Genomic DNA, 14662 nt, shown 5'->3' on the forward strand with positions numbered 1-14662 from the left:
AAGAAGAGAGAAGAGCTCGGACGGGCGAGCACGATTGATAATAAACGATACGAGGGGTGGAGAGGATTTGCGAGTGAAACGCAGATGACGAGAGTGACGGTGTAACATTCTCCGGGACGGCAACGAGGTGGCTCACGGTGGTGACCAGCCTACGCATAAAGGGCGAGGGAAATGGGCCGCTCCGCATTTGATACGTGATACGAGGTGCGTGAGCGCGCGCGCGCGCGCGCGCGCTCCCTCCCTTCCGTAAGCTGCGCGTGTGTATGTGGCGTGCGTGTAAAGTCATCGTCGTGGTCGTCGCCGTCGTCGCCGTCGTCGCCGTCGCCGTCGTCGTCACCGTCGCCGTCGCCGTCGCCGCCGTCGTCGTCGTCGTCGCCGCCGCCGCCGCCGTTGCTGTTGTCGTCGTCGTCGTCGCCGCCGCCGCCGCGCCGTCTTCATTTTCATCGTCGTCATCTTTACCGTCGTCGTCTTTACCAGTCTTCTCCGTTACCATTGTGTCATTGTATGTCGCTGTTGTGTATCGCTCGTTAACACATGTGTGTGTGCCATTTGCATAAATGAAACAAGTGGAGGAAGAAAACTGCTGATTACTCCGAGATTGTCGAAGCGAGCGTCGTCGTCGTCGTCGTTGTCGTCGTCGTCGTCGTCGTCGCCCCCCTCCCCCCTCGACTCGACGTTAACGAGTCAAGAATTAAGGGATAGCTCGTTTTTCGTGAAAACGCGACGCGACATGACGGCGAGGGGTGGTGTCGTCGCGGCGGCGACGGCGACGACGACGACGACAGCGACGACTACGATAATAACGATTACAGCAGCGTCGTCATTATCGTCGTCGTCGTCGTCGTCGTCGTCGACGTCGACAAGCGTGGCCACACCGTCGCGCCGTCTACTCGCGACGACCCTGCCGCTGCTGTTGTTGCTGCTAATGTCGACGCATCCTGGCCCGGCCGCGGCTTCCTGTCGGTGGACCAACGAGGCTGGAAACGACACCCGCTCGGCGGACTGCGCCCTTCGCGTCCTGGATCCCACGGCAATCGTCGCTTTAGCGCCGTCCCTGGACGGTGCGCTCAGATTGCGGATTCGCTGCAGCGACGTACATCATTTCGAGAGTAGCTTGAACGCGCAGAGCTGGCAACGGCTCGCCGGCCTACACGAGCTTCACGTTCACGGCTGCAAAGTGTTGCAGATACCGGACGGTGCGTTTCAACCGTTGCTCGAGCTCAAGCGACTCGTCGTGCAAACCTTCAACGCTGCCTGGGGCGCCGCCAAGTATTTAGAGTTCGCGCCACGCTCTCTCCTAGGCCTTCGCGAGCTCCACACTCTTGAAATCGTCGAGAGCAACGTGCTGGCGTTGCCGCCTGATTTGCTTTGCGAACTGGACAACCTGCAGACCCTCAATCTCACCGGGAATCGTATTCGCGACGTCAGCGATATCGGTCTGAAGGCGCGCGGGGACATCGACGCCGAGGAGGCCTGTCGCGCCGACGTCCGGATTTTGGATCTGTCGCGCAACGAGCTCCAACGATTGTCGGAAAACGGACCGCTGGTGAGCCTACGACAATTGCAGGAGCTGCACTTGCAACGCAACGCCATCGCCGAGATCGGCAAGAACGCCCTGGACGGGCTAACCGTCCTGCGCACCTTCAACGCCAGCCACAACGTCCTAGACTCCTTGCCCGAGGGCCTGTTCGCCAGCACGCGCGACCTGCGGGAAATACACCTCGCGCACAATGGACTACGGACGTTGCCACGGGGCGTGTTTACTCATCTCGAGCAGCTCCTAGTTTTGAATCTCGCCAACAATCGCCTTGGCAGCGATCGCGTCGACGAGACCACCTTTCTCGGCCTAATTCGCCTCATCGTCCTCGATCTGTCGTACAATCAACTCACGCACATCGACGCCCGGATGTTTAAGGATCTGTTTTTCTTGCAGATTCTCGATTTACGCAACAATTCGATCGATCGTATCGAGGGTAACGCCTTTCTGCCGCTCTACAATCTGCACACGCTCGAACTGTCGGACAACAAGCTCCATACCGTCGGAGCGCAGCTTTTCAACGGTCTTTTCGTCCTGAATCGCCTGACCATGTCCGGGAATTCGATCGCGAGCATCGACACGGTGGCGTTTCGCAATTGTTCCGATCTTAAGGAATTGGATCTGAGCGGCAACGAGCTCACCGCCGTGCCGGACGCGTTGCGCGATCTTGCCTTTCTCAAGACTTTGGACCTGGGCGAGAACCGGATCAACGAGTTCCACAACGGCTCATTCCGCAATCTCCACCAGCTCACCGGTCTTCGTCTGATCGGCAACGACATTGGCAATCTGACGCGCGGCATGCTTTGGGACCTGCCGAATCTGCAGATTCTCAATCTGGCCCGTAACAAAGTGCAACACGTGGAGCGGCACGCGTTCGAGCGCAACGTCAGACTCGAGGCTATTCGATTGGACGGCAACTTTTTGTCGGACATTAACGGCGTCTTCACCAGTATCGCTAGTCTGCTGCTGCTAAATCTATCGGAGAATCACATAGAGTGGTTCGATTACGCCTTTATCCCGGGCAATCTCAAGTGGCTCGACATTCACGGCAACTTTATCGAGAGTCTTGGCAATTATTACAAGATTCGCGACTCCAAGGTCCGAACGCTGGACGCCAGTCATAATCGCATCACCGAACTCTCGCCGCTCTCCGTGCCGGCGAGCGTCGAGTTGCTGTTCATCAACAATAATTACATCAGCATCGTACGGCCTAATACGTTTGCCGACAAGGTGAATCTTACTCGGGTGGACATGTACGCCAACATGATCGAGACGATGGAATTGACGTCCCTGCTCCTGACCAAGGTGCCGGAGAGCAAACCCCTGCCCGAGTTCTACATCGGGGGTAACCCGTTCAATTGCAATTGCTCGATGGACTGGCTCCCGGCTATCAACAATCAGACCTCGACGAGGGAGTACCCGCGGGTCATGGACCTCGACAACGCCATGTGCCGTACCTCCGGGCCGCGGGGAGTCGCCATCGTCCCGGCCTCGAGCGCCCGCTCGGAGCAATTCCTCTGCCGCTACGAGGCGCACTGCTTCGCCTTGTGCCACTGCTGCGATTTCGACGCCTGCGACTGCGAGATGACCTGTCCCGCCGGCTGCAAATGTTACAACGACCGCACGTGGAACACGAACGCGGTCGATTGCTCGGGTCTCGGGGTCGAGGAGATTCCACGGAGGATACCGATGGACGCCACCGAAGTATACCTGGACGGCAACGTGTTGCGAGAGTTGCAGAATCATGCTTTTATCGGTCGCAAAAATATGCGCGTGCTCTACGTAAATGCCAGCGGCATCGAATCCATCCAGAACCGTACGTTCAACGGTCTCAACAATTTGCAGATTCTCCATCTCGAGGACAATCGGATACGCGAGCTCAAGGGCTTCGAATTCGAACGTTTATCGCACTTGCGCGAGCTCTATTTGCAAAACAATGCGATCGGCTTTATCGGAAATCTTACCTTTCTGCCGCTGCGCTCGCTCGAGATTCTGAGGCTGCACGGCAATCGACTGGTGACGTTCCCCGTGTGGCAGGTCACCCTCAACGCCCGATTGGTCGAGCTGTCGCTGGGCGGGAATCCGTGGTCCTGCCGCTGCAAGTTTCTGCAAGAGCTATCCTCGTGGGTGTCGGACAACGCGCACAAAGTCATCGACGCGAGCGACGTATGGTGTTACTACGGCGGCGACGCCCGGCAGACGGCCTATCGACGTCGTCTCAACGTCAACGAGACCGCTTGCTCGGACTACTTCTCCCAAGGCGGCGTGATCGAAAGTATCATGGTGTCGGACTATTTGCCCCTGGTGGCCGCCACTCTCTCGGCCGTCCTCGTTCTCCTGGTGATCATAGTCCTCGCCTTTGTGTTTCGCGAGCCCGTCGGCGCCTGGGCGTACTCCAAGTACGGACTGCGCTTCCTGCGCGCCAAACCCGGCAAGGCCGTCGTGACGACGGCGAGCGGCATGGGCTCCGCGGCCGCCGTGGCCGTGGGTTGCCGCGACGCCGATCGCGATCGCGCCTACGACTGCTACGTTTGCTACAGCCCGAACGACGAGGACTTTGTCGCGCGATCGTTGGCGGTCGAGCTGGAGCACGGCGGCGCCGATCTAAGACTCTGCCTCCATCACCGGGACTTGCCTTGCGTTCTGCGCGCTTCCGCGCCCGCGCCCGCGGTCCTCGAGGCGGTCGACGCGTCCCGACGCGTGTTGATCGTGCTGACTCGCAATTTCCTCCAGACCGAGTGGTCGCGCTTCGAGTTTCGCGCGGCGCTGCACGAGGCTCTGCGCGGCCGTGCCTCCCAGCTGATCATCGTCCAGGCCGGCCACGTCGGCGTCGAGATCGAACGCGATCCCGAGTTGCGACCTTACCTGCGAACCGCGGCGCACATACTTACGTGGGGAGAGAAGAGGTTTTGGGAACGATTGCGTTACGCCATCCCGCCGTCCGCGACCGCCGCCGTTGTCGCTCCCAGTGCCCCTCCCGGCGCCGCCGTTGCCGCCGGGGACGTCGCCGTCGAGACCAAATCCTCGCCGCTCGTTTATAAACGTAACATCAACACTTATACGCTGGACGGTGGGATCGGCAGCCTCGAGAAGAGCAGCGTTTCGACTTTGCGCGGTGGTCAACGCGCCGCGCTCTTCAAGGACGCCTCTTCGGCGCTCATGCTGCAACACGCCCCGCCCGCTTATTCGTGCGGTGCCCCGCTTTCTCCCATATTACCGCAACAACAACAGCAGCAGCCGCCGCCCCCGCAATCGCTTCTGTCGTCGCCGGCGCAACCCAGGTTGACGGTCAATCACGCTTACCGAGACGCGATGCCGGCCGCCACGACCAACAGCATCGGCGAAGACCATAGGAGACCGTTGTCCGAGCACATCTACTCGTCCATCGATTCGGACTACTCCACCCTCGAGAGGACCGCCTGGAGACAACAGCAGCCGCCACCTTCCCCGCCCCCGCCCTCCTCCGGACAGGCCTATCTAGTTTAGCTTCGTCGCGTCGTTCATTTTTGACTCTCGTAACAATGAGCGGGCTCGTTCTCGAATGGTTGTGCTGAATCTTGCGTTCGTCATTCGACCGCGACACCGATCTCGACGTCGATTTCGACAGACTATGAATTCTCGAAGACGCTGGACGCGTCTGTCGTCGAGACACGTGTGTACATAACTCGGAGACGTTGTCGCGAAGCGAGAGAGAGACAGAGTGTCTACGTATCGTAATTATCCGTAAAGACTTTGGAGATGTGATAATGGATCTTTGTTTGTCGCATTTTTCCCTTTTCCGTTTTTTTTTTCTCCATCTCTCTTCGCTCTTCGTTCGACGTAATAAGATTTCCTTCCCTGCGTATGCGAAATAATTGTGAATAACTTTTCGCGAAATACGCTTTGTTTAGATGTATCGTTTGGTTGTTCCTTTATGAACGCAAATTAATTTTTTCACAACAAAAAAAAATATATATATATATATATATATATATATATATATATATGTTGATATAATTCGTAAATTTTTCAACTGTGTTCCATTGCGAATTGAAAATTTCTACAAATTAAAAGCGTAAGATGAAAAAAGATTTGTATTTACTTTTATATGATTGATGATTGATGATTCCATGATTTCTCTTTGTTACAATCTTTATTTATTTTGAACGATTTATCAAGAAACTATCATATAAGGATAAAGTAAGAGTTTTGAGACACTTTGTTTATTTCATCCGATTACTTTCCAGCGAGCGCGAATACGCGCAAGAATCTCATCTCGCGTGATCGTATACAAGTCATCGAGCTGTCCCTTTCGCGGCAGATTTTACTCTTGTGTAAATACTTACTTCTACTTACTGCGAACTCGTGTAAATATGCTACTATGCGGTACATCTGTACATACAATGTACGTACACTGTGCGAGCGTGCGTGCGGGCGTATGTGTGTGTGTGTGTGTGTGTGTGTCTGACCGTCTGTGTGTAAATACATACACGTAATTGACATGCGTCACATTTCGCCGCGTAATAGGATCATGATGCTAGCTTGGATTCTGAATTTCCGATTAAATGAATGACTTTTTGTAATTTTATATATCCGCGAAAAAAAGGAGAGAAAAATGTGATTGTACGATATGTAAATATGTATATTGAATACATACCCTTTATTGCTGCGCCTCGTGTAAGATACTGTTTGTCGCGTGAAAGAGAGGGTAAGAAATGAAGAGTGAGAAACAAAAACGAGAGGCATGCGCCCGCGATCCGTCGAGTATAAAACATGCAAACGTTTGCGCATGTGTCGTGAAACTCTCTTAACTGTATACTTGACTTATTTAAAACATGTGAATAAATTTATAAAATACGTTATTACTTATATGTTCGCAATATATGCCTTATATCTCGATTCTGACAACGACGCGTCAAAACTTGAGTTTCTTTTAAACAATTTGGGTCAAAATTCTATATATAATTTAATATATCGTAATGTTAGAAAAAAAATTTGCAAAATTATATTTATAAAGTTTGTGAACGTGTGCTGTATTTTTATAGACAGAAAGTGTGCACAAAAGAGATATGTGCACATGGTAAATGGATAAATTTAACCATCTCCATCCATCTTTAATGTTATCTATTGTAGCATTGTGTCGAGAATTTTGTTATTCGCAATGTGTTTGTATTAAATTATTTCGTACAAAGATAAAATAATAAACACAATATGACGCATTTGGAACGAAGGGCAGTTGATGAATCGAAACGATCTAATTTTACGAATGCATCGATACATTCTAATCCGAATATACGAGATTAATGTGACAAACGATATATTTTTATCTTACATTTATCGTTTGATACACGCGTAAAATTATAAATAGACTTTTCTTAAACTATAAAAAATTGAAAAAAAACTTTAAGCTTTCTACAACAATTATATAAATATATAGCAACGCAGAGCTTACGCGAAAGCACGAGGAACATGTGCAACTTTATAAAGAGTGTCTTTCGTTTGAAGGAACAAGTTAAAGTTGCTTTTTTTCGCGAATCGAGTTGTGATCAAATTTAAATTGATCGAAAGAGAGCGGGAAGGAGAAAGAGGGAACGGAGAAAGAAAATTCATTTTTCCACATTTCGCGCTACGATTCGTTAAAATATTCGCATAAATGCATTATACGAGCACAGGAAAGAGAGAGCAATGCGAGCAACTGTATTGTTTCGCATACAGCATATTTCTCTCTCTCTCTCTCTCTCCCTCTCTCTCTCTCTCTCTCTCTCTCTCTCTCTCTCTATCGTTACCTATATATCGCGGCGCGTGGCTATATAGATCGCGAACGGAACATTGATCCTAGTCAGCGGCGCCGCGCACTCACTGCACACCATCTGCACACTTACATTATTAATGCACCTACGACCGCCATAGCGGCCCGTACCCGCGGAGGTGTATATTTCTGTTGTTTGCGAAATCTTTCCGCGATTGAATATAAACATCAGGGATATCGTACGTCAAAGATTCGCAACCTGTAATTTCATTCCGACTATTAAATTTTACAGTTTATATTCGCTTTTTAGAGCCTTTAAGAAAGAGAGAGAGAGAGAGTGAGAGAGAAGTCTAGTTGCAACTTTATATTGGAAATTGGAGAGGTTGGAATGATTAAAAATAATAAATAAAGTTTGATAAGCGCATCTTATTCTTCAGGTGATTACATAATTACATAATTTGAAGTGGATTTTACTCCAAATTTATATGATAAATTTATACATGTTGATTAACTTTGACGTTTATTTAATTTATTTGTTGGACTTTGTGCATCAATTTTAATGATGAAATATTTCAATTTAACAATGATAATGAACAAATATAAGCTAACGAGATCTAAAAAAATTCGAAATATTTAGTTGATAAAATGTAAAAGATATTACGTTTCATCGAATTGGCACGGGAAATATAATACTAGTTTCATCGAAAGGAAATATATTAATGGCGAAATAACCCGAACCACTAAACAATATTCTTTATTCGTGCGCGCAATTATCACTGCTGTCGTAGATGCTGTGCCATGCAAGGCGGTACGCGAAAAACACATACGTGATACTTAAAGAAATATGGTTTCCTCTCTACGGATCTCTCCGTATCCTAGCGCAAGTGACCGCACTCGGAACCAGTTTGCCCGCCTTGCTATGGAATGTAAGAGGACGGCTGTAATTATTTGCAGCGCGTAGCTGCTGGCCGCGCCGCGCCGCGCCGCGATCGAATCTAGGCTGGGTAAGATCGCCTCCCTGTGTATGATCTCGATCCTTGCGGTACATGTATCCCGACGGTTGTCCCGATTTCCACGTCTCGCGATAGACTTTCATTGTATTCGACAACGCCTTCTTTCCGTTGCTATCCGATCCACATTAAGGAACATGATTTGTCCATAATTTGCCGACCTATTTTGCGACTTTTTTACCTCAAGTTATATACATTTCCAATCTAAAATATAATTATATTTCAGTTTCTAATGTGCTCTTTCCCATCTTTTAATTACCGGAGCACTGGTATCTTTAATAAATCAAGGTAAAAATAAAGGGTAATATTCATGAAATTATTATGCCGATTTGCTTTTTTTCTTTTTTTAGATAAACACATTGGGTACATATCTTGCACGCGATTAATCCGAGAAAATATACAAGATCTCGAAACATATTTATTGTCATAATTTATTAATAATATTTCTTTAACTGCTCTCGTGTACCGAGATGTAAAGGGGGACATGATTGACGTATATATTAATCAAATTATTATGATGACGAGATCTCGTCACATATAAATGAGTTTATAATAATTAACTATTGCATTTATAAATACAGATTTAAGAAAATTTCCATATTTCTAAAATGTTGCTCCGACGCCTTTATAATTATATCGTTAACTCGAACAACAAGGATAGTATTCTTATAGCTGTTTACTCGTATACATGAAAATTAATCTTTTAATGTTATGAAGAAAATAAATTTCGTTTCTTTTTTTTTTTTAATCGTAAAATTCTTTTTCAAGTTCTCAACACCTCTTTCTCTCTTTCTTTCTTGCCAATGATTGGCGTGGATACGACTGCTACGCGAGAGAGAAGGAGAATCCACAGCAATATGCTTGAGCGTCCTCGAGATATTCGCGAGAACACCTTTCACTGGCACATCGAGAATGGATGGGCGCCAAGCATCGGCATCAGCGTCGGCGTCAAGTTCGTTATTTGGGTCGTTGTTGCGAAACACCATTCAGGGCTCTCTTCGTCGGCCTTGACAAGTTTTAACGATAATAATAATCGACGATTCAAAAAGATGCTCCAATGTTCGACGAGGAGATTGAACCTATCGAGCAAATTGTGTTTCGAATAATTTTGAATTTTACAAATGAAAATGTTTACGCGGGCGATACATCCAATTAAATCATAATCGCGCGCGAAATGCCTTTATTTACGACTACGCTTAACACGCGTAATGCGCGACTAGTTGAACGAGCTTTAAACGCTAACGTAACAAAAGATCATGCAATAATGTATCTCACACTTGTGAGCTTTGGTCGATGGCTGATAAACTTGTGCGTTCGCGAGTTATATCATGTGCCTACAGGATGTTGTGGGTATAAAGATTGAAAGTTGACGCGAAAATGTATCGACTTGAGTAGTAGACTAGATGAGAACCGTGCAATAACTTATACTCGTTCGTTCACCTTTTTTATCCCGTAGAGAAAAAAGTAACGAGAGCCACTTGGTTTACTTTTCTTAAACGGTTGATCGAAACATGACTATAAGCGAGCGTTTCGCTACTCGACATAAATCTCTTCTCCGAGTAAAACTAGACATTAAGCCACGCGTTCGATAATCGAGCTCGAGATAGCCAGATTCATTTTTCGATCTATTCTGCACGCGCTATGAATCTCCTCGCTAATTAAATCTCTACCGCTTTAATCGTTGCACCGATGGAAAAGAAGAGCTTGATTTCGATTCTCCCGAGTCGTGGCGAGCTGATTAAATCGTTTTTACGAGAACGCGTCGCTCACGTTTAGAGTCGCTTAAAAAGGGCGAAAAAAGGGACACGAAAAGTGTAAAAAAACGTTACCTACCTACCTACCTACCTACCTACCTGATGAGAACGCATGCGCGCACTTTAAATCCGTTCGTGCGCTCTCTCTCTCTCTCTCTCTCTCTCTCTCTCTCTCTCTCTCTCCCTCTCTCTCTCTCTCTCTCTCTCTCTCTCTCTCTCTCAACACGCACGAATAAACGACGATGACCGATGATACCGAGCCGCGCTCGTTCGCGGACTCGCTTGCGTGTGACACGTCGCAGTCTCTTGCACGGATATACATATATACATATATATATATATATATATATATATATATATATATATACATATATACTCGGACGTCGTTTTCCTGTAAAGTCGAGCGAGATATCGTGCGCGGGTTTTGTGACTTGCGTGACGACTGCCATGTTTGCAGAGAGAGAACTTTAACGCGCGACTCTCGTTTCTCGTTGCCCCGCGTGCCCCGCTCTCGCGAGACTCCCTTCCTCCCTTTATCACCCTCCTCTTACCATCTCGCTTCCCGCCAGTTGCGCCATCGCGCTAGCTCGCTTCGCACGCATGCAACATAGTCGCCCCCCTGTGTCCTTCCGCTCTCTTCCCCCGCCCCCCGTTCGCTCTTTCCCATTCTTTCCGCCTCCGTTCACGTCAAGTTGTATCCCTCTTTCACCCTCCCTTTCCCGCTTCGCGCACCCGCGCCTACTTAAACGTGTACCGGCGAACCCGGTAATTTCGCGCAAAACTACCATCACCATCGCACCAGCCTCGTTTCTCTCTCTCTCCTTCCTCCCTCTTTTTTCCCCATAATAAATTTGCCCCTCTTTGAGGACGATGCGACTTCCATCTTTTTCTCTCTTTTGCTCTTTCCCTCGTGTTTGTTCCTTTTACGATATACCGCTACGAGCTACGCATTGTACTACGGAGCTACCCCAAAAGGGACGAAACGCATACACCACGTGTCTACACGCGATACACTGCCATCTGCCCGCTTCGTCGTCTCTCGGTGTCGGTGTCGATTTTAGCGTCAACGTCGCCTAGCAGTTTAGGTTTAGGTATTCGTCCTCGTTGGAAATCGTGGAGCGAGGTCGGAGAGCGCACCCTCGTCCTCTTTCGTTTCTTCAATTCTATTAAAAGATTATTGTTTACCCTTATCCCCGACGTCGATCGCGCGCGGCGACTCTTCGCCCTTATCGCGGGAGGGCTCGCTCTCAACCCTTCCGGCCCGGCAAACACTCGACCGCCCACGCAACACGAAAAGCGTACCGCTCGTACGTCTTCGTTTGCCCGCTCGCTCGTACGTGGCCATCGTCGATGGCTCTTTACGATTAATCAGTCGGGCAAACCGGGTTCGGATAAGAACTACATGCATAGGGGAGAGGCGTAGGGAGAGTAGGGGGCGAACCAATATGTAACTCGTTTTTCCAGGAAATGAAAAAAATTGGAGAAAAAATCCTAATTATTACCGTAATATGTACTTTTGCGATATCGATATGTTTCGCGCGCGTATCGTTAATTATATGCCATTTTTACACGTTCTTTATTACTGATCACAACTGAGAGCTTTTATTCTAACTCGGTCAATTTAACGTGTCCAAGTAAAAACTTGTTTATTTCGATGTCGCATAACGCTTGAAAGCCGTGCTTTTCTACTTTGAAATTAAAAATAAATGAGACAAGATGGAAGTTTTACCTCTTTCTTTCTACAAATTTCGTGTTTCTCGGATGCTTATTAATATTGTGACACACATATATTATTTGCAATACATTTGTATCTTATAATTATATTTATATTTATTTGATCATACGCATACTTACAATTTATCGATATCCGATGTACAATCCGAGCAATTTTTTTAAATTGGAAAAATTATATGTAATATATAATTTATTTCTATAAAACGTACACATATATGTGTGTATGGTATGTCGTGTGTTTTATTTACCTGGCTACAAAATTTTTTTATATTCACTTTTTATATCTTACAAAGAACGTGATGTAACAAAGTATTTTTAATTGTAGCAACCTGAAAAAGAAAGAAAAAGATTACACACAAGTTTCTTTTTTACCGATTTATTAATATTCTACATATATATATATATATATATATATATATATATATATATACACGTACGTTATACGTAATTTTTTTATGTAAGTATTATAAATTTGATACATCTGACCTACTTATTTACAACGCGTCGATACAAGGTAAGAAAATTCCCTCAAATTCCAATAAAGATGGACAGATAGATGAGAGAGAGAGAGAGAGAGAGAGAGAGAGAGACTTTAAAAAATTTCCGCAATGCACATACATCCTCTTGCTTCTCTCCCCGGTTAGAATAACCTAGCAGTTCTTGTCGCAGCGCCTGGTGGGCGACCGGGCAGCGATCTAAACTAGAAGGTTTCGCGCTGCGTGACCTGTCACCGTGAGCGTTGCTAGATTTATACGCGGACGCTAAGTTGTCGCATATTTACCCCCTCATCGAGTTGTTGCCCCGCGCTTGTTCCGTCACCACCCGTACCTGCCTGCTCTGCCTTCGCGAACCTGTCTGTCTGACGGAACCCGGTGCACTACAAGTGGCCTACGTCTTCCTCTGCGGTGTGTGTGAAATTTATTTAATTATACATTTGCGGGAAAGAGACAAATATTTTACTTGTAGACAAAAACACACACATTTATTATTTTGCTGTATTATTTTAGAGAGAAAGAAGGAGAGAAAGTGAATTATGTAATAATTACACAATTACAAATTTAATATATTAATATATAATTAAATAACATGTCGAGATGTAATTAAACGATAGCAAGCAATCAGCAAGATAAAAAGTATCAAATTAATCTGAAAAATTCCGTCTTTCATTATAATTTTGTTACTCGTCCTTTTTTTACATCAGAGAGGATATAATGTATAGGAACGAAATTAATAAATTTTCACACATCTTTTCTTTATTTCCATCTCTTTAATATAAATGGGACAAATATTCCCATCTCTCTCTAAAGGGACTCCTAAATTGTCACAATGACCCAGGCCGACAAAGCGATAGACTATTCGACGCCGACTCCAGACACCGTCACACGACGATGACTTTTTTTTTCTTTCGCATTCAACTGGACGTGGAGTCACGCCGAGAAGGCGCGCGCTTATAACGCGGTCAGGTGAGCTGGTTTGCCGACCCAACATGCATCGACCACCTGTATAAGGTAGTTTCATAAGGTTTGCATCAAGAGCATATTGCTCAGCAAACCGAGGTTGACTCATATCATTGAAAATATAACGAATAATCTCTATAAATTTATATTAAATTTATCTTTTTTCTCTTACAAAATTTCGTAATCTATTTTTATGTAAATGCTAGTAATGCTATTAAAGTCACAAAAGTTCATTTTAATAAGTAAAATTTTTTAAATTAAAAAATGTTTTAGTTGCATGTACAAGTACAACAACGTATCCTACTAATTTTCAGGTATGTTTCATTATAATCTTAAAGCGATAAGAGTGAAACGTTTTTGCTGGTTGCGAAAAAATGTTGAAAGCATTTTTATGGTATATGTAAATTTTTTATATATATATATACAAATTAAAAATAATAGAATCTAAAGAATATTAATTGGCATTTATATTGCTATGTAAAATTTGGAAAAAAGTGACATTTAATTTTTGTTAGCCGTTTCTAAATTTATACGAAAATACATTTCTAAAACTCAAGATGCAAACCTTGTACGAAACACCGCATTATATTTTCCAAGCTCCAGCGACTATTGAACGGAGAGATCACGCAGTGAATCTATCGTCCTTTTGTAGCGGCGGGTGCTGTCCAACTCGGGACAATAAATATTCCCCATTGATGGTGAGAGATGGGAAATGGAAGACATCGTGTCGGATAACGAGATATTGTTACTTGTTAGGCCGTATTTGAAAATGGATAGGAAAGAGAGAGACAGAGGGGCAACGCTAACACATTTTGGGGAATTATGTAAATGGAACCTTGTAAAATCTAACTCCCCACAGGCTTCTCTTGTCCCTCTCTTTCTCTTGCGGAGGATAAAGTTTGGTGTTAACGTTTCGGAAGCGCGTAAAGTGGAACGCGCGAATTCGTCCGCGTCGACTTTCATTCAAACTTAGTTTGCGAGGAATTTGCGAAATTGTAATTCTACGGAATGTGTATACCGTGGAATTTTTCTTTTCTCTCTCTCTCTCTCTCTCTCTCTCTCTCTCTCTCGCGAACGACAAATTTGCTTTGCTTCGAGATATCTTTATTTTCGCTCCGACAATTTTTGTTTAAAATTAATTTTTACCATGATATCTTTTGATCAATTTTCACGCGTGTGTGCTATATACAATCAAAGACAACTAACTCAACTTATTGTACGCGTACTTTTCGAAATACGCTCTAAAGTCTTGCCTTATCTGTAATACGATCTATGTATACATATGAAATAATAACACGATAAGAGACACAACGCACGTGTGTTTACCATTCGTTTATTTCGTTATTCTTGTATTAAATAAGATCGCTTCTGCATGCGAGCATTTTTTTTATTGCTTTTCCGAGATTCAAAAGATACTCGTTTCGTATACAAATGTATCGAAA

The 14662-nt window shown here is 45.7% G+C and overlaps 1 protein-coding gene across 1 annotated transcript; it reads left to right on the plus strand.

The window, feature by feature from the left end:
* The first annotated feature begins 532 nt into the window (after positions 1 to 532).
* Positions 533 to 6378, plus strand: LOC105251194 (toll-like receptor 7). The gene has a single exon (XM_011257783.3). The coding sequence runs from the start codon at positions 731 to 733 to the stop codon at positions 5021 to 5023; it is 4293 nt and encodes a 1430-aa protein (XP_011256085.2). The 5' UTR covers positions 533 to 730; the 3' UTR covers positions 5024 to 6378.
* Positions 6379 to 14662: the final 8284 nt, after the last annotated feature.

Source organism: Camponotus floridanus, unplaced genomic scaffold (assembly GCF_003227725.1).
Source record: "Camponotus floridanus strain SB8 unplaced genomic scaffold, Cflo_v7.5 scaffold16, whole genome shotgun sequence".
Classification (NCBI taxonomy): domain Eukaryota; kingdom Metazoa; phylum Arthropoda; class Insecta; order Hymenoptera; family Formicidae; genus Camponotus; species Camponotus floridanus.